General features: G+C 37.5%; 3 protein-coding genes across 6 annotated transcripts in view; 2 read left to right on the forward strand and 1 right to left on the reverse strand.

Annotated features, from left to right (window-relative positions):
• Positions 1-10,185, forward strand: part of LOC138139899 (E3 ubiquitin-protein ligase Rnf220-like) — a 75,252-nt gene extending 65,067 nt beyond the window's left edge. For all 3 annotated transcript variants that reach the window (XM_069060479.1, XM_069060480.1, XM_069060481.1), the window contains 5 exons: positions 8,003-8,217; positions 8,599-8,745; positions 8,794-9,300; positions 9,356-9,430; positions 9,486-10,185. In XM_069060479.1, the coding sequence (XP_068916580.1) occupies positions 8,003-8,217; positions 8,599-8,745; positions 8,794-9,300; positions 9,356-9,430; positions 9,486-9,557 (1,016 nt within the window). In that variant the 3' untranslated portion in view covers positions 9,558-10,185. The remainder of the gene's footprint in view (positions 1-8,002; positions 8,218-8,598; positions 8,746-8,793; positions 9,301-9,355; positions 9,431-9,485) is intronic.
• Positions 10,186-12,454: 2,269 nt separating this feature from the next.
• LOC138140133 (brachyurin-like) lies at positions 12,455-13,695 on the forward strand. 2 transcript variants are annotated; one of them, XM_069060901.1, is made up of 5 exons: positions 12,455-12,602; positions 12,649-12,796; positions 12,849-13,111; positions 13,159-13,304; positions 13,358-13,695. In XM_069060901.1, the coding sequence occupies exons 1-5, from the start codon at positions 12,527-12,529 to the stop codon at positions 13,517-13,519; spliced, it is 795 nt and encodes a 264-aa protein (XP_068917002.1). In that variant the 5' UTR covers positions 12,455-12,526; the 3' UTR covers positions 13,520-13,695. The 2 variants fall into 2 exon arrangements, with proteins under 2 accessions (XP_068917002.1, XP_068917003.1); XM_069060902.1 differs by having other exon boundaries at positions 13,349-13,567.
• Positions 13,696-13,817: 122 nt separating this feature from the next.
• LOC138140134 (chymotrypsin BI-like) lies at positions 13,818-15,017 on the reverse strand. Its single transcript, XM_069060903.1, has 5 exons — positions 14,833-15,017; positions 14,625-14,775; positions 14,403-14,569; positions 14,130-14,347; positions 13,818-14,074 (listed from the first exon to the last, which is right to left on the reverse strand). Exons 1-5 carry the CDS (start codon positions 14,894-14,896, stop codon positions 13,919-13,921), a joined length of 756 nt encoding a protein of 251 aa, XP_068917004.1. The 5' UTR covers positions 14,897-15,017; the 3' UTR covers positions 13,818-13,918.
• Between the last annotated feature and the right edge of the window lie 3,458 nt (positions 15,018-18,475).

Below are 18,475 nucleotides of genomic sequence, written 5' to 3' on the forward strand. Positions count from 1 at the left end.
TGTGAATATGAGAACATGTGAGTGTGAAGAACAGTTTTGGGAGGAAATGGGCCGCACGCCATTGCTTCCTACCCAACTTCAAACCGCTCTGTTAACCCTACAGCCGGAAACAATAGCATCCAAGTTTATGTTAAGACATTTGCTACATTTTCTATGGATTTATTTTATTGGGCCCTCTCATATACATACTCTTCTTGTTTTTTCGCGATCTTGACTCACGTCCAAATTGTTGGCAAACACAGCTGTAAGATTTTATCGCGAAACTGAAAACATTGTCGTACAACCTCTCGTCCTCTCGGCGAATTAATCACGCGGGTTGTAAAGTATTTTAATTCGATATTTAACATCCCCGACCATAAATTTCAAACATCCCGTTTTATGGAGGCCCGTCCTACAATACACAAAAGACACGTAATAAAACGCAGCAACAAGCATTGCTGAAGAAATGCAAAGGAAATGGGGAACAATCACACATGATGACGGTCGGTGGTCGACGGTCGGCGCTGTTGAAATAGGGTGTCTAAAGAGTCAGGGCGGGGGTGCACGAATGATAAATGGTCAGTCATACATACAGGCGTTTAGACCCGGACTCGTTTACAAATCCGGGAAAGGATTTAGTACGCTTTGGAGGTGCGAGCAGCCGTTTGATGTTAAACACCAACTCAAATCACCAACCAAATCCCTAACGTACAAACTTGCTTTTTTTGCACACGGAAAAACTTTAATATATGCATATTTCCTCGTAGACCTGTCAGGTTTTATTTTAGAAAACAATATTTTATACCCGCTTCAAATTCTCGTACATCTTGATGAATTTATTCACGTCTACTTTCGTTCCGGACTGATTTATACAATATACATTCATATTTTCGTTACACTAATTACACACTTTCATGCGATTTACTAATCGGTAAGATCACAAATTACGTCCAAACATGATAAATTTAAAAAATATATTAGCTTAGAAGGATTCGAAAAATTACAAATTCAATTCTCAACGAATTTTATTTTTTTTTTCACTTATTCTGAATTAAAAATATACTTTCAGATTAACGTCTGTCTAAAATAGAAATATTAAAGTAATATCAACAAGAAGTTATTCCCTAGGATTAGAACTTTTAGGGAAATTACGTTTTTTAAGTTGACTACAATTTTCAAAAGTAATTTTGAATGCTTAAGGTTGTTTACTCATTGATGTTGACGGTTGACGTATTCTGTCAACTATCAACTGAGAGATTCTTTGTGCAAGTCCAATTTAAAAAAAATTAATCAATTTAATAATTCCAGAATGGCGAGCCCTTCGATTTTTATCATTTTATGGTACCTAATTATGAGTAAAGTTTAATAATAGTTAATACCGGGCGATCAAAAATTAAAAAAATCGAGAAGGCCGTGATTAATACACTTCAGTTACGAACACGTAAACATTTAATTCAAATGTCATTACAATGGTAATTGTCATTATTAATTATTGACTATTAAAATATGTTCACTTTAGAGCAAAAAAATTTCATTGTGTAGTGTTACTTCAGAAATGGAGAATGACTTGAGAACGGCGAATGGTCCTATTCGACACCTCGAGTTTTTGATTAATTTCAACAAAAGTTTCCGGACTTTGAAGGCACAACAACAAGCCCCCAGAAAGTCTACAAATGCGTAAAAATGTTTTTGGAAACAGGTAGTGTTCTGCGCAAAAAAGGCACTAGACGACTGACAAAAAGAACAGCTGAAAATATTGAAGAGGTTGAACAAAGAATTGCAGAGACCCCAAATAAATCCATCCGGAGATTAACCCAAGAAACTAACCTATCATTTGGTACAGTTCAGCTTATCCTTTAAAAAGATTTGCACTTTCTTTCCTATCGTGTGTCTGTTGTGATTTCCTATCGTGTGTCTGTTGTGCATGAAATTAAACCCCTTGACAATAAGAGCCCCCATAACATAACCTTCCTGAATATTGATCGTTGGATCGATTTATAAACAAGCTGCGTGCTCACCGTTGAATAAAGGCGCGGGAGTTTAAATCTCATTGTTTCATTGCACTAGCTGAGGAAATTACAGCCGACAGGTCACACATAATTCACACCTTTATGAAAATCAAGATTTCAACGTTCTCAAAATCACTAACCTAACTTTTAAGACTGATATCTGATAATTGAAATCTTAACGAATTGCCAACTGAAATCTTTGGTCACAGCCAATTCTAATTTTTTTTTCGAACTCACGGTACAAGCGCTGACAACCTAAATTTTTGACATGGTTACGATATCTTTAGTTTGTCACCAGAAACCACACAGCCTCCAACCTAACCAAATTTATGGCAACCTAGTAACGAATATCCCTAAATCCTAGGGAGTAATTTCTTGTTGACAAATCTATATAATGTGTTTAGGAAACTTCACTACTATTGAATCTGGCTGTACTTGCGTCAAATCAAACCTAAATGGTCTTTGAGGTTATGTTATCTTTGTATCTCCAGCTTTCTCAAAAATGTTATACTTCTTTAATTCTGGACTAATTTATTTTCGCTCTAAGCAATATTTATACACGGCTTGTTTTTCTGTAGTAGAAAGCGAAATTCGTCTTATTTTCCATAATCACAATTTTTGAATTTTGAAAAAAATGGGGGTAATAGCCAAAGTGACAGTAGGTGATATTACATCTGGATTTTTCTTGAAACTATTTCATCAGATCACAAACAGCTTTACATGAAAATTTAGAAGCAGGCGAAATCTAAGCAAACAGAATTTTTCCAAATATTTATACAGGATTGTTATACAAATGTTTCTAGCATCGTAGTTGGTTGTATAGATTTGCCGCTTCTTCTAAATTAGTAAATTTTACATATGACAGCTTACACTTGTCACTTTGCGGTTTACGTTGTTCAGCATTTATCAAAGTGTTAATTAAAGTATCCTGAATTACCTAAGGCAGCAAAAGAGGTTTCTTCAAGACCATCTCGTGTAGGACATTAGTTACTTTCGTGAGTACGCCTAAACATAAACACATTTTTACTTTAGCAACAACGAAAATTGTTTATTTCCTGAAACGGGAGCAATATTTCTTTTAATGTCTAATTATCAAAATGCAACGTATGTTCCATTTCAATAATAATTAATTTGACAACACTAGGTACATTGTTTAGGTACTACGTGTACATTTTTGTTATTTTCAATAAAATTTTCATCGATCGAACAAGAACTTTGAAACTTAACAAAATAAGAATATATGATATCAAATCCATTCCTATCCCTATAGATAAATAAATAAACCTGTTATGATTTAAAAGCCCCTTGTTTTTAGGCAACCAAGTAATCACATCAATAATTTCGTTTACTATGTGTTGTAGGCGGCAAATCCGCAGCACATTACGATGTGACAAACATTTATAATAATGCAGTACTTTGTAGTGTGTTCTTGCTTGAAAGCAATTTTGTAGTTTCTAATGTTGTCTAGATGGAGTTATTTCTTGATATAGATCGTGTATTCCGTAACGTGGTCTGATAATTTCGAAATCAGATAATACACCATCAGTGATGCAAGTTTGATGGGAACAAATTACACGTCTAAGTGTTGTAACATATGCATGGTTAATATAAATGTAATATCGAATCCGCCATATGTTACGATCTTAAACCTGTCAAATAGCTTTTTGTTAGTCAGATTAAACATAATCTGTACGGAATAAAAACACAACAGGTGGATTTATTCAGTAGTCTAATCTAAATTAAGTCAAATTAGTTATTAGCGCGATCATTAGAGCTTGTCAAAGCATGTTTATGAATTGAACCCACTTGACGGAACAATCACGAGATAAGCGTTTTTATGTGCTTATAATTTTTTAATACGATCGGGAATTCGTCCTAATCGAGGTCATCTCCTGATATGTTTATGTTAATGACTATAGTTTAGGGATAAATTCGAAATTAATAGCTTTATATACCTACCCCATGTCCAGCCGCATCAAAACTTTGTTAATATCTTGTTTTGCGGACAGCACGCTGGGCGTGATGCGAAAATAAATCAACTCAGTTTCCTTTATTCAATACGTCGTCCTAGCCCAGAAGCGCATTTCTCAACACCGATCAACACGCAACTATACGGGGTGTCCCCAAAACGAAACCCTCGCGACCAAAAATTAACAACTTGTTATTTCATCATCTAGAATCGTGCTTCAGGACCAGTCTGTACAAGTCGCGTTTTTCTCCCGAGAAATATAATAAATGGTGATAATCCTGCAGGACTGGTAATTGAATCAAAAAAGGTGTCTGCAGTTTTTTCTTATTTTATTAAACGTATAGTGGTGTCGACATTCTCAGTTCTGAGTAGACGAGTTTATTGGTATGTGCTCCATCAATAAAATTAATATAAGAACAGCTTGAATGCACCAGTTTTTACAGATGCATCTCTGAAAACTGATACGGCTGCTCATAAAACAAAACTATAAACAAGTCGAGTGAATGACAGCTGTCAACTGTCATCGGTACATGTTCGTCTCGTTGGACGAATACCTGGCGGGTAAATAATTTTCTTGGAGATGGGGTAAAAATTAGGTTGTTGAACGTGTTAACATGAAAGGTGCGATAATGGGGGCTTGTGTACGGTGGCACAACTGTCTGTCAATAACGCGATTAGCCTGCTGACACCATATGTTACTAAATGCATACCTGCGAACGCAGGAAGCAATTTGTAGGAATATCTATCTTGTTCAAAAAGCACTAAACACAAATTCATGCGGTCAACACTACTTGATACTTCATCGGAAGCGCCGGAAAAAGGGTTGATCTGTGTTCGCTGACAGGTGTCAGTGGCGCGAATCTATCGGAATTTATTCGTCAATCGGTGGGATTTAAAGCGTGACGAGCAATTATCTCTTCGGTGGATACAAACGGCGGCGTAAAATCTCGTAAGGGGGAGTTTTGTGGTAAACGATGGGATAAAAATAATGTGCGTTTCGTCATAAATCGCGTGGGGCATCCAGCTATCCACAGGTAATGGTATTGTGTCGCCGACGACGGTATAAGAACATAAGCTTTCATAAGGGCGACACACGCTCTTAAATAATATGGCAGTTCGCAGCGAGGGGCATTTTATGAAGATATTAATTTTCAAATTGTCGAGTAGTGTTACAGTTATTATACTTACAAAGTAATAACTGGCTGTAAGATTACGAAAAGGCTGTAGAGCGCCTAAATTAATTAATTAAATCTGTTATAAACACTAAGTGGGCCAGCGAGCATTTAACAACAGTCGTTTGAAATTGTCTGTCTAAAGGCACGGATATAATCTAAACTTCTAAGGCCTCTCGCGAACTTCCCTCCACTCGAAACTCTTATTAAAATCGTTATTGTTTATTAGCGTTCCTTTTATTTCTAACGAGCCCTTTTAAATCGGAAGTCAGACAAGGTAGTTTAATTGCACCCTAACCGGTCATCAAATTCTCACCTAATTAAAAACCAATTATACCAGCTTATTTTTAATCTGCACAGGTCAACGAACCAACTGCTTGATCTGCTGACGACTTTCTTTTCCGAATGACCAAGTGTCATCAGTTTTTTAATTTATAAAAAAAAGTATAAAAATTAAAATGTGCCTGATGAAACAAGAATTTACTCTAATGTGAATAAATGTTGGAAAAAGTAAAGTTTCATTTTTAGGAAATCACAACAGGGACAAAGAAGTATGTATGTGAGTTCGTCATTTATTAAAAGCAATTAAAAAAAATTGTTTTCACATAACAATGAACGAAAAAAAAAAATCGAAATGGCAATTACATACTTTTATTGGCAGATAATAATCCATACACTCAATCATTCATTCAATAATCATCATTCGATCAGTGAAGCTAAGCAATGTCGACTGCACAGCATTTTTTATAAAAATTGGGCTTTCCACTGGTATATTAATCATTTCAAAAACTTAATAACTCAGGAAGATACGAGAGTACAAAATTTGTACCGTTTTTTTCGGCCCACTGTGTACATAAATAAAAAAAAATAGATACGTAAATTTGTATAATATAATAAATAAATAAAGTAGAGTTAATCAATATCAACCGAGTAAATAAAAAATAAGACTGGCAGCTACTCGTCTAGTACTTTCTGTTTTATGTGGTTGGCAGCTTTGACGTAAATTTGTCCGTTACGGTTACAAACAACATATGCAAACAACCAATTTTGTACAGGTACAGTTGCGTTTTATTAGCGTACAAAATATGTAGGTGCTTCTGATTTCACGCATAATCTCATTTGACATTTTAGATACTTGACACACTTTGATAGCGTTAACCTCAATTCGATTTCCCCCAAAATACAACTTAGATCGCACGATTTTGGAAACTGCCCAAGGGAATGGACTGACAGTAGTGACCACAAGTTGGTGTAGATAAAAAAATTATGCATTACAACAAAATGGACAGAGCAATTTTGTAAAAAACACGTACAACATGACAATTTTTCGCTGTCAAATTTTGTAAAAAATACTCTTTCTAACCCAATCGGCAGCATCGAATTGTTGCCTGTAAGAAAATATTGAATCTTCAGATCTCCTAGAGAATATGGAAAATCACTAGTTGTTTTAGACAGTCACTGTAACGTGTTGGACTGGTAGTAATTATAGAGATTGGCATGGTCAACAGTACATTATATTATTTATATTGTGAAGTGAATATAACACGAACAATATGAAATGAACAAAATAAAGCACCTATGTATTTAACGGGTGCTTTTTTTAAATTTGGCTTTTAAATCTTACGCTTTTACACGAGCGGTGCCAACTTCGACGCCAAATTTGAAAAAACACCTTTATAAACATACGTATGATAATAATGAAGTAGGTACGAAGATGGGTATAAAAAGGAATATCTGCTGCAATTAGCTCTGACGTTTGGAACTGCACGATTTCTACTTTTTTACACAAATGTCGATTTGCTTGGAACTTTTTATTACAAGAATGTTTTGCAAAACTCTGTCTGCTGGCACATTATTGGATGATGGACCAGTCAAAGTGAGATCAAATCGATTAACCCACTTTAACTAAGTTGGTGATTTTGTAAAACAACTGGTGAAAGTAAGTAACAGTTCGACTGATGGTCGAGGTGAACGTATAAAATAGCTAGGGAGAGTGTAGAGTCACCGATTTCGCACTTTCACCGTAACATCGCATCTAAAACTAGAACTTCTTGGACACTTACACTACTCTTGATTGTTCAGCGAGGTTGGGGCACCGAATCGTGTTGGTCTTTCGGGGTGTTTTGGATCGTTCGATCGTCGGCGCGAGGGTGCGGGTCGGAATTAGTCGAGCTTAGAGACGAATTAGAAGAATCGATGCGCATTTGAAAGTGTAAATCAAAGCCGGCGTTAGAGAGGATCGGCTCGAGGAGGCGAGCCGGGTCGGTGTCTCGGGGCAGGTTGGGCGAGGCCTCGGTGTAAATTCAGCGCAACGTGATGACTTAAGCTCATTTCATCCCCTTTTAGCCGGTGCTGATTTACGTTTGGGGTACACACGGGCACGGGTCTAGTCGGGCAATTAACAAGGTTAGCCCGGCTAATCCCATGAATGATGTGCGCCTCTGACGGATCGGCGAACTCCGGCAAGCGCGACGCCGATGCCCGCAGGTGCGGCGACATGCGGGCCCCGGCCCTTTCTGAGCGCCAAATCCGCCAATCTGCCCCCTGTGACTATTAACATGACAAATGCTAATATATTTCACGGCTTTCGTCGGATCACGCAGATGAAACTGATATATTTTTGTATCTTAGTTTTCTTTGTTTTTGCCTGCTTAGAGGCGCAGCGTCGCGACGCTGCCCCCACACGCACCGACGACCTCGTCGCGACCGGCCCGATCCTCGCCCCACACTCAAAAACAACACTTCCCCACATTTCTTAAAATCCCAAACGATCCAAAACTACCAAAAACACTTCAAAACTGACAAAATAAAACATTACCAAACTTCATCTTCGTTTGTTGCTGTTGCTACATCGTTATCCGTTCTTTTTCTAGATATAGCTCTTAATAAGAAAAAACGGGACCCTTCGTGCTGCCCAATTTGCGGTATGACCATTTCACCAGGAGAACTGGAGGCTCATCTAGGACAAGAACTGGAGGTGTTGTGTAAAATTAGCGGAACTGGATTAGCTGCCACCAGAAAACGACGACAGGAACCTGGACGTCCACCTGCTCTTCCAGGTGACAGCGGTCCCGAGGGACGCTGGGAGGTTAGTAAAGTCTTAACTTTTAAAGTGGGAACAAACTAACAAAGCTTGTCTTAAGCGGTTACAAACAACAAACACAAAATTGAACAATTCTCTGTTATATTTGTTTTCGTTCTGTGGATAAAACTTTGAATACTTTTTTCCAAACTACGAAATTATTTAAAACGATCTTTCATTTCGACGAAATGTCCATGAAGGTTGTGCTTTTCGGACGAATTAGTCGAAATGTCAGTTACCCATCAATAATAGTTAGTTAAACTAATAGAGGGCGCTTGTCATGTTTTTCTAAAATTTTTAATGGGGTACAGTTGGTGTCTTTATAACTTTTTATTATTTATTGAACTCTCATTGTTTGTTGTACTAGATTCGAGTGTTGTTTTTTAGACGTTCCAAAGGATAAAGTCCAACCGTCAGGGTCGTCTCCGGATGAAGACCCGGAAACGGAAAGTGGACGACGGGTGCATGATATGCGTGGGTCGAATGCACCGAACCCCCGAAGAGCTCAACATGCACGTGGAGCAATGCAGAAAGGTGAGTTTAATTTGTCGTCGACTTGGCGGTCAACTCCCAATTCGTCAGAACTCGGTGAACGACGAAGACGAGACCGTGGACGTGGAGGGTGATTCTGAGCTAGAAGAGTGGGCCGAGCACCAGCGACGAACCTCGACTTCGGTGTCGACCGCGGCGAGCGGCAACACTATCGGAAGCAGCACCGGCCGGGTGACCGATAACGACAACGACAACGACGACGTGATCGTCGACGGAGACGAGCCGGAGGAGTGTTCGTTCGGGCCGTCCCAATACACCGACAGCGACGTCGTCATCAAGACGACGCAAGACAAGACCAGCAAAAAAGAAGGCGTCCAATCGCAAGTCGCCACCGTCAACTCGAGCGGGGATGTGCAGGTGACGATGGACGTCATCGTCGAGAGCGACAGCAACGTGAGCACGTCGGATGCGGAACCCACCAGCAGGACGCAGATGCTCGAGGAGCTGAGGAACAGAATTCGACCGCTGACGGCGGAGAATTCGGGGGAGACGGCTACCAGCACCGAAACCGAAGACTACAAGTGTTTGATATGTTTGGTGAGATTTGCGCGATCGTATCGTCGATAATTGCTGATTATGCGAGTTTGTTTAGGAGCACTACAAGAAACCGGTTATTTCTACCGTGTGTTGGCATGTACACTGCGAGGACTGCTGGTTGCATGCCTTAGTGAGTAGACGACGAAAAAGAGCTATCAAGACGAATTTTACCGATTTTGTTGCAGGGTAGTAAAAATATCTGCCCTCAGTGCAGTATGATCACCGCACCGACAGACCTCAGACGTATCTTCATGTAATGTGTTGGAAGGCGACCCACACTTGTACGCATTTATGTAACGCACCGTACTTTATAATGCACTATTACTTAGCTTAGCTGAATATTCGACGTATTCAGAAACCAGCCTTTCTAATCCTTACCAACATATCCCGGACTCGACTTTCTCTAGTTTTAGGATTTGTTTGTGATATTTTTTTGATTTGTCACTTCTGGTTTATGTTTTAGTCCCACTACTCCCATTTTCAGAATTTTAAGCGACTTAGGAATGTGTCATTTTGTTTTGTTTTTGTTGTTGTTATTAATTTTAATATGATTTTATTTTTTGATCGCCATTCGATATTATATAATAGATACTTGTGGAAATTAGGCATTATTTTATAAATGCTATACTAAATGTTGGTGGTGATTATAAACATTTGCGAACGGTTCATTTGTATTCCTATTGTTGCAACCAATGTTGTTAACAATTTAAATATTTTGTTCGAAACTACCATAACGTTACTTTTGTTAGAGGTGTTAAACCGTAATGTTAAAATTAAAATATTTATGTTACTACTAATAAATATATATTTAAAAATTTGTATAATATGTCTATGTACATTATCTGTAGATATCTTTACGTATAAATAAATAAATGTCATCGCTAATCTCGCCTTTCATTTATTTTCCACTCGAGCGTACCATACCCTAAAAAGAATAATATTTGAATAATTCGTCCATTAATTCTAAAGAAAAACCACCGCGACCAGATGCGCGACATCTACATATTCATGGACGAATTACTCTCGATATTTGAAATCTACACTGAAGTTTGAACATATTTTATCTACTCTTTTCGAATTATTTCATATTTTAATTGAGGTAGTAATAAAAATAATATTAAATTAATAACATATTTTAAAAACAACAGAAAGCCGTAATGAAACGAAAGTACAGCATTCGTGCCGATTAAAGAGGTACCTTATTGGTTCGTAGAGGAGAGTGCCATCTAGCGATCTAACGTGACATAATTGGAAGCTTCGATTTAAATGAAATGTAGATAACACGACCTGCTGTATTATAACCGGCCTGTTCAAAAGTGTAATTTGAGTGATCCCCGCAGAGCGCTAGTGTACGGGCGCTTTTTGGGGATATTATTCATCTTAAGTTTTTGTCACCGAGAGTTTTTCTCGTTCAAATGACATTCGAATTTAAAATCAAAAACACAAAAATCCAATTGTATTCAGTATTGTTTTAGAAAGAAAATATGAACTTACTGTGCTCAATCTTAACTCTAAAATCATGTCTAAACCTATTTTTCCGCATTTTTATTCTTCAGAAGCGCCCGTACTGTGACGCCCTCATCGGCGAAAATTGGCTCTTTCTCGGAAACATTTTCTCAATGCTTTTTTAATGAAATGAACAGGCCGGTTATTATACAGCAGGTCGTGGTAGATAACAATTCTGCAAGCTGGAAGAATCATATCCTTTGTGAACAAATTGTACAGAACCCTTTAGAATCTCCACTTTGATTCTGCACGACCTGTTCAAAAGTGTAGTTTGGGTGATCCCCGCAGAGCGCTAGTAAATAGGCGCTTTTGTACTTTTTGAGAATATTATTCATCATCATCATCGAGAATTTTTCTTTTTCAAATGAAATTTTGAATTTGAAGTCAAAAAAATATCAGGTGATGCTGCATGCGGTTGGACGAAGGTGGGGTTAAAATGCCAGTTGTAATGGAGTTTCGTGTAGCAATTGTTCCAGAAATACTCCCTGACTTCGAAGATGAAGACGAGCAAATGCATGAAATGAATGAATTTGTATTTTGGCAAATGCCAAATGATCCTGATGATGATGATGATGATAACCCTGAAAAACAAGAGGAATTCATGAACTCTGACGAATTCAGCTCATTTATACCGATCGATCTAGATCAAAAGGGTCCGTCTATATTCACAAAAAGACCAAAAAGAGTAAAACAGAAAACAGTAAACTTCCATTGCATCGTGGACTATCCCTACTGGGGACACCACGTTAAAAAAAAAACGCGCCCTATTGCTCTACCCCTGTGGTGGTGTGGAAAAGAGTAAAAAGTACAAAAATAATAAAAATGCTCGATTTCGACACGCTGTAACTACGAAACTATTGATCTGTCAAAAAAACATAAAGAACAAAAACTATAGAGAATTGCATGCTCTACATTTTTTATAAAAACTTAGATAGACGCATCTCGCACGGATAATGAAATAATCGCGAAAATGTGATTTTCCACCCCTATTCACCAATATGGCGGGGCGAGCGGCAACCCCCCCAAGGACGCAAACTCAGCAATATTAATAATATGCCTAATAGAAGATATCTGCCAAAAGTTTAAACTTTTCTGTATCTTTTGCAAGGTAAAGTCCCTATTGATTGGACTATTAGGTATGTATGTATGTAGGTTTTAAAATTTTTATTTTTAAACGCCTTTAGCCGACTGACCCACCATTTTTTTTTCTCGTAAATTTACAAGCTTTCGATCGTTTCCTTTCAGGGTGACGATATGGGCAGTCGGGACAACCACTCTGTTTTTTTTTTTTTAATCAAAAAGTCGTCGCACATCTGGCGACCTCTCCTGGTTATTGACGATTTTCATCTATGTCTTGATCTTCAACGACGCCTTGGTATTTATTTTTATCTTGGTCTCAATTTTCACGTGTGTCTTGATCCTCATCTTTAATCTCTATTTTCATCTTCGCCTCGATCTTCACACACAACTTAACGTTCATCTACGTCTTGATCTTCACCTTCATTCGTGTTTTTAGTAAAGATAACGATATTGTACGCACTTAGCATAATCTGCTGAACAGATGCACACTTTCTTCTTTTAAAACTTTGGAAATTGCAACTGATGAAAAATTTAGATTTAAATATAATTCTGTTCATCACAAACACTTCAGGTTTATCATACATCTACACCAAACCACACCTCTCAAAAATGTTATCTTTCAATTGTAAGACAAAAGTCCATGGTACCAGTCAAGATGCGATCTGTGACTATAATTTTTTGCATCTTTCCAACCGTAGCCCTATTACTCGAAACTGGTAAGAATTCTCAACATTTAACGACACAACGAACAAATATTTTTAGATCTTCAAATAATCAACGGAAAGGATGCTACCGATGGTCAATTTCCATGGCAAGCCATAATCACAGAGCGACAAACCTTCGACATTCGATGTAGCGGTGCCTTAATCAGTTATGAATGGATTTTGACAGTTGCCGACTGCCTAATTGGGTAAACTGTCAACATTGTCGTTTTATTCGATACTCATTTTGATGTTCTTCAGGGCTGGAAAAACCAATCTTATTTTATTGGGAATGGCTGACAGGGAGAACGCAACACACGGTGTTGTGACAATTGCCAACGACTACATTGTTCACGAAAATTTCACGTACGGTATACCCGCCAATAACATAGCACTCGTCAAACTAGCAAAACCTGTGACGTCGATGCTTTTTCAAGATTACGTCAAACCGATCACTTTGCCAGAAAAGAAGTACAAACCCGGAACCAAGATCACTGTTAGTGGTTGGGGTCTCACAGACGACGGTAAATTTTTCAATCAAGATTCTTTCATTTTACAAAAATCATTTTAGGCACCAATTCTTCAACCACTACTCTGAAATATACGACTTTAACCAAACTCAATAAGAAACGATGCATCCAGCAATTTGGAGTGGCAAATACAAAAACTGGAGTGTTTTGTGCAGGGGATGAGAACAAAATTAAGGGGCCTTGTGACGTGAGTTACAATTTATTAAAAACTGTTCTTCAGTCTTCAATTAGTTCTTGTAGAGAGATGAAGGATCACCAGCTGTGGTAAAAATCAAGAAGAATCCAATTCTTGTTGGTCTAGAGAATTTCATCAGTCGATTGGGGTGTGAAAAGGGAAATCCATCAGTGTACACTGATGTATTTTATTACAGAGAATGGATCAGAGAAAAAACTGGAATATAGATATATTTTGTAAACATTGGGGCGTGTTTGAAACAACATTTATCAAAATTGTGTCTTTTTTTTAACCCCTACAATTATGTTTTCATTTGAATTCATACATGTCACAATTTTTTAACAGATCCAAGGCATTATAACGTTTTCCTAATAATTTAAATAAATTTACTCTCTTCGCCGTTTTTCTCTCTTTCTAGTGACGAACCACTTGTCTTCGAGACTCGACGATATCACCTCCGTTCGCGATACAGGTGCGGATTCGGGACAGTTCCAGACTATTCCTCATAAGAATTGCTGAACAAGATTTACTTAACAAAACATTTAATTATATCGCCTTAATTTTTGAACAGTCGCAGATTGAGTAACAAAAGAATAAAACAGGTAAATAAAATATGTGTTACATCTTCAAATTCCTGTTTTTTCTTTAATCCAGTCTCTGTAGTAAAATACGTTGACATGCACTGACGGTTCGCCTCTTGTGCACCCTGAATGCAAACTGTGAATTCCCACCAGAACTGGATTCCCAGCAGCATCCACAACCAACGGATCTCCTTCGTCGCCCTTCAACAAAACGAGGCATTCAAATTTGGTTTCTTCTGCGAAGATGGGTACTAACATTGCAAACTCCTTTGATTTTTTTGCCTAGATTGTTGACAGCGCAAAACACTCCATCGTAAATCAGAGTGTAAACATAGAATTCTAGACAGTTGTCGTTACTGACGGTGGTCAAGTTAGTGTACATTAAATCAGAATCAGGTTGACCCCAACCGCTTACTGTGAGTTTGGTGCCCACTTCATATTCTTTCGAAGGTAGTGTGACGGGCTGTACGTACTCTGGAAGGAAATGTGCACAAAAAATTCGTCTGAAGTAAAATGATACGTGCAATACCGTTGAAAGTCAAACGATCTCTAAGTTTGACCAGTGCTATGTTGTGTTTTAAAATGGCCGCTGTAAAATTATCATGGCGGATAAACATTTCGGAAATGGCGGCTCCTCCAACTGTCATATTTTTGACACTAGTACTACCGTATAGTAATACACTGTAGTTGCCGGATCTGGAACACAGAGACATGTTAGTGTTTTGTCGCTCGTTGGATGTTCGTTCAACACTTGTAGGCACATTCTGCGGTTGTCAAAATCCACTCGTTGCTGATTATCGCTCCCCCACAATAAATGTTGGTATAGTATTGTTGACTGATAAAACCAACTTGCCATGGAAATTGACCCCGAGATGCTACTTTGCCATTAAGAATTCTTGGATCTGTCGTGAAAAACAAGCATAAATAATTTGTTGTTCAAACGAATCACAGATTTTTACCGATGTTTATAGAGGAGATCCACGGTACCAGCACACAACAAATAATAAAGAAAAGTCGCATCATAGTTTAGTTACGATTTGTTTATTCAATTTTGTGCCCTTCAACTCACCGAACTGGTCTTCAATTTTTACAAGTTTTGTAGTGTTTTATTATTGTCTCTAATTTATCTTATCAGATGTACGTTGAAAGTAAAAAACAATTATTAATTGAAGTGTTCGATTGTACTATGCCCCTCATTTAAGAATGAGACGAGTCGCCAATGTCCTAAAAACCGACAAAAATTACGAAACGGATAAAAACACGTGTTAAGTAATCTCAAGGTGAGGGATAACGGAATCGAAAAGAGTTTCTTTTACAATCCTCATTAGTAGGTATAATAATAATTATTATTCGATTAGATAAATTAAGCAGTACTGCTTGCGGTCAATATCTGGATGGGTGGCCGCCTGGAAACCATGTTCCGTTGTCGGTTCACTGTTTCGTTATTTGATTTTACTATGCCTGTTGGGTGAATTGTTGAACAAATAAGCTCCGACGTGGATGTCAAAAGAATACATTGAAAAATTAGATCGAAGCTTCAGCAGAAAACACTAAAGAAACTGTTTTAAAAAAAAGCTCAAACCTCCCTTATTCAGCCGTGTATGGAAATGAGTCTTGCAACGTGGACTCGTCTCTTCAAGACTATCTTTTTGAGTTTAAAAAATTATGCTTAACTGTTTTAGTTTTATAAAAAACCGCAAAAAAATAAAAAAATATTTTAAAGAAACTTTCTTAAAAGAAGTAACGGTGCGAGATTCATGACCCCCAGCGGCCTCGCAAGACGTTTCAAGTCATTTTAAAAGCAGTTTCTTCAGTCTTTTGCGATTTTCTCGAAAGCTAAATTGATGAGGTATAAATTCCTTGGACGCAAAGAAGCGCGTTTAAGAAATGAACCCAATGGTGCAAGAAGCATCGCCATATGTGGCTTAATAAGGAAGTTATTGCTGTTTAAGTTATCCTTTAAGCAGTTTTTAATAGGTTTTTGCGATTTTCTTGAACATCAAAACGGTGAAGTAGAAATCTCTTCAGTTCCAAAGAGGCGCCTCTAAGAGAGGAATCCAATGGTGCAAGACTCATCGCCGTACGTGGCTTAATAAAGAAGTTATTGTTGCTTAGGTTTTTCTTAAAGGAGTCTTAATTACTTTTTAGACATTTCTTGGACCCAAAAAATTGAGTCGAAAAAAAGAATCTATGGTGCAAAATTCATGGCCATACGTAGAAAGCTATTGCCGTTGAAGTTTTTTTTTAAAGCTGTTGATACCTGCATAACAGGTTTTGGTAATTGATTAGAAAATTAAATGGTGGGGCAGAAATTTTTTCAGTTCAAACGAAGCTCATCTAAGAGCGGAATTCAATGGTACAAGATTCATCGTTTTACGTGGCTCAATAAGAAAGTTACTTTCACTTAGCTTTTTTTAAAAGGAGATTTTCATAGGTTTTGCAATTTCTCTAAAACCAAAAGGGTGAAGTAGAAATTTCTTGAACTCAAAAGAAACACCTCTAAGAGAGGAATTCAATGGTGCAAGACTCATCGCCATACGAAGGAAGTTACTGTCACTTAGCTGCCTTTAAAAGAAGTTCCTTCTTAATAAGTTTTTGCGATTTTTTCGAAACTAAAACGGTGAAGTAGAAATTTCGTCAGTTCAAAAGAGGAGCTTCTAAGAGGAAAATCCAATGATGCAAGACTCATCTCATCGCCATACATGGCTTAATACAGAAATTACTGTTGCTTAGGTTTTTCAAAAATAGGTTTTAATTGTTTTCTGAGATTTTTTCGGAAACTACGATGGTGAAGTAGACATTTCTTGGACCAAAAAAGTGAGTCGAAGAGAAGAATCTGATGGTGGAGGATTCATAGCCATACCTACGTGGTTTAAATATAAGGCTATTGCCGTTGAAGTTTTTTTAAAGCAGTTTTTAATAGGTTTTTAGGATTGTCTAGAAAACCAAAACGGTGAAGTAGAAATTTCTTCGGTTCAAAAGAAACGTGTCTAAGAGAGGAATCCAAAAGTTCAAGATTCATCGCCATACGTAGTGTAACAAAGAAAATATTGCCGCTTTGATTGTTTTAAAAGAAGGTTTCAACAATTTTTTGCAATTTTCTTGGAAATCAAAATGGTGAGATATAAACTCCTTGGACTCAAAGTCAAAAGAAGCGCGCCTAAGAGATAAATCCAGTGGTCCAAGACTCATTGCCGTATGTGGCTTAATAAAGATGTTACAACCATTTACGTTTCTTTAATAAGTTTTAACGGGTGGAGTTGCCGTCGTAGTCTTCGCGGGGGTCCTCCATGACGTAAAACCCCGCTTTGTGGTCCAAACCGACGTGTGAGGTTAGGTTAGTTTGTAATAGGTTTTTGCAACTGATTAGCAAATTAAAACGGTGAAGCAGAAATATCTTGGGTTCAAAAGAAGCATATTTAAGAGCGAAATTCAATGGTACAAGATTCATCATTACACGTGGCGCAACTAGAAAGTTGCTTTCGCTTAGCTTTTTTAAAAGGAGGTTTTACCTAATAGGTTTTTGCAATTTTCTAGAAAACCAAAACGGTGAAGTAGAAATTTCTTAATCTCTAAACAAACGCCTCTAAGAGAAGAATTCAATGGTGCAAGACTCATCGCATTATGTAGATTAGTAAGGAAGTTACTGTAGTGACAGTGTGGCTTTCTTTAAAAGAAGTTCTTAATAAGTTTTTGCGATTTTTTCGGAAATCAAAACACTGAAGTAGAAATTTCTTAGTTCAAAAGAGGGAAATCCAATGGTGCAAGACTCATCGCCGTACGTGGCTTAATAAAGAAATTATTGTTGCTTAGGTTTTTCTAAAAGGGGTTTTAATTGTTTTTTGAGATTCCTTTCAAAACTACGACGGTGAAGTACACATTTCTTGGACCCAAAAAAGTGAGTCGAAGAAAAGAATCTGATTGTGCAAGATTCATGGCCATATCTGGCTTAAATGAAAAGCTATTGCCGTTGAAGTTTTTTTTAAAGCAGTTTTTAATAGGTTTTTGCGATCGTCTAGAAAACCAAAACGGTGAAGTAGAAATTTCTTCAAAAGAAGCGTGTCAAAGAGAGAAATCCAAACGCTCAAGATTCATCGCCATACGTACCTTAACAAAGAAAATACTGCCCCTTTCAACAAGTTCGTGCGATTTTCTTGTAAACCAAAATGGTGAGATATAAACTCCTTGAGCTCAAAAGAAGCGTGCCTAAGGGAGAAATCCAGTGGTCCAAGACTCATTGCTGTACGTGGCTTAATAATTAAGTTACAGTCACTTAGGTTTCTTTAATAAGTTTTAACGGGTTCTCGATTTTTTCTCGAGAACTAAAATAGTGAAGTAGAAAGTTCTTTGATTCAAAAGAAGCGCATGTGGAAAAGGCATCCAACGGTGTAAGATTCGCAGGCAAGCCTGGCTTAATGAAGGAGCTAAGGGCAATAAAGTTTTGTTCTGTAGAATTTTTTTTTATTGAACCTTTCGTACGGTACAAATATTGATGAACTACGGCGATTGCCGATTATTAGACCAATTAATTTTGTTGATGAGATAGTTAGAGATGAAAGTCTCGAAAGAAAGCGAAGCTTTGGTCATAGCATTTCGATAAAT

This window comes from Tenebrio molitor, chromosome X (genome assembly GCF_963966145.1).
Source record: "Tenebrio molitor chromosome X, icTenMoli1.1, whole genome shotgun sequence".
NCBI lineage: Eukaryota > Metazoa > Arthropoda > Insecta > Coleoptera > Tenebrionidae > Tenebrio > Tenebrio molitor.

What these genes read in the sequence shown, in the direction of transcription:
- LOC138140133 (XM_069060901.1), top strand. Translation starts at nt 12,527, where the DNA reads ATGGTACCAGTCAAGATGCGATCTGTGACTATAATTTTTTGCATCTTT. An exon ending in GTTGCCGACTGCCTAATTGG is followed by an intron (nt 12,797 to 12,848) that starts GTAAACTGTCAA and finishes GATGTTCTTCAG; the next exon opens with GGCTGGAAAAACCAATCTTA. An exon ending in TTGGGGTCTCACAGACGACG is followed by an intron (nt 13,112 to 13,158) that starts GTAAATTTTTCA and finishes AAATCATTTTAG; the next exon opens with GCACCAATTCTTCAACCACT.
- LOC138140134 (XM_069060903.1), bottom strand. Translation starts at nt 14,896, where the DNA reads ATGATGCGACTTTTCTTTATTATTTGTTGTGTGCTGGTACCGTGGATC. An exon ending in ACCGCAGAATGTGCCTACAA is followed by an intron (nt 14,570 to 14,624) that starts GTGTTGAACGAA and finishes TCTGTGTTCCAG; the next exon opens with ATCCGGCAACTACAGTGTAT. An exon ending in AAATCAAAGGAGTTTGCAAT is followed by an intron (nt 14,075 to 14,129) that starts GTTAGTACCCAT and finishes GTTTTGTTGAAG; the next exon opens with GGCGACGAAGGAGATCCGTT.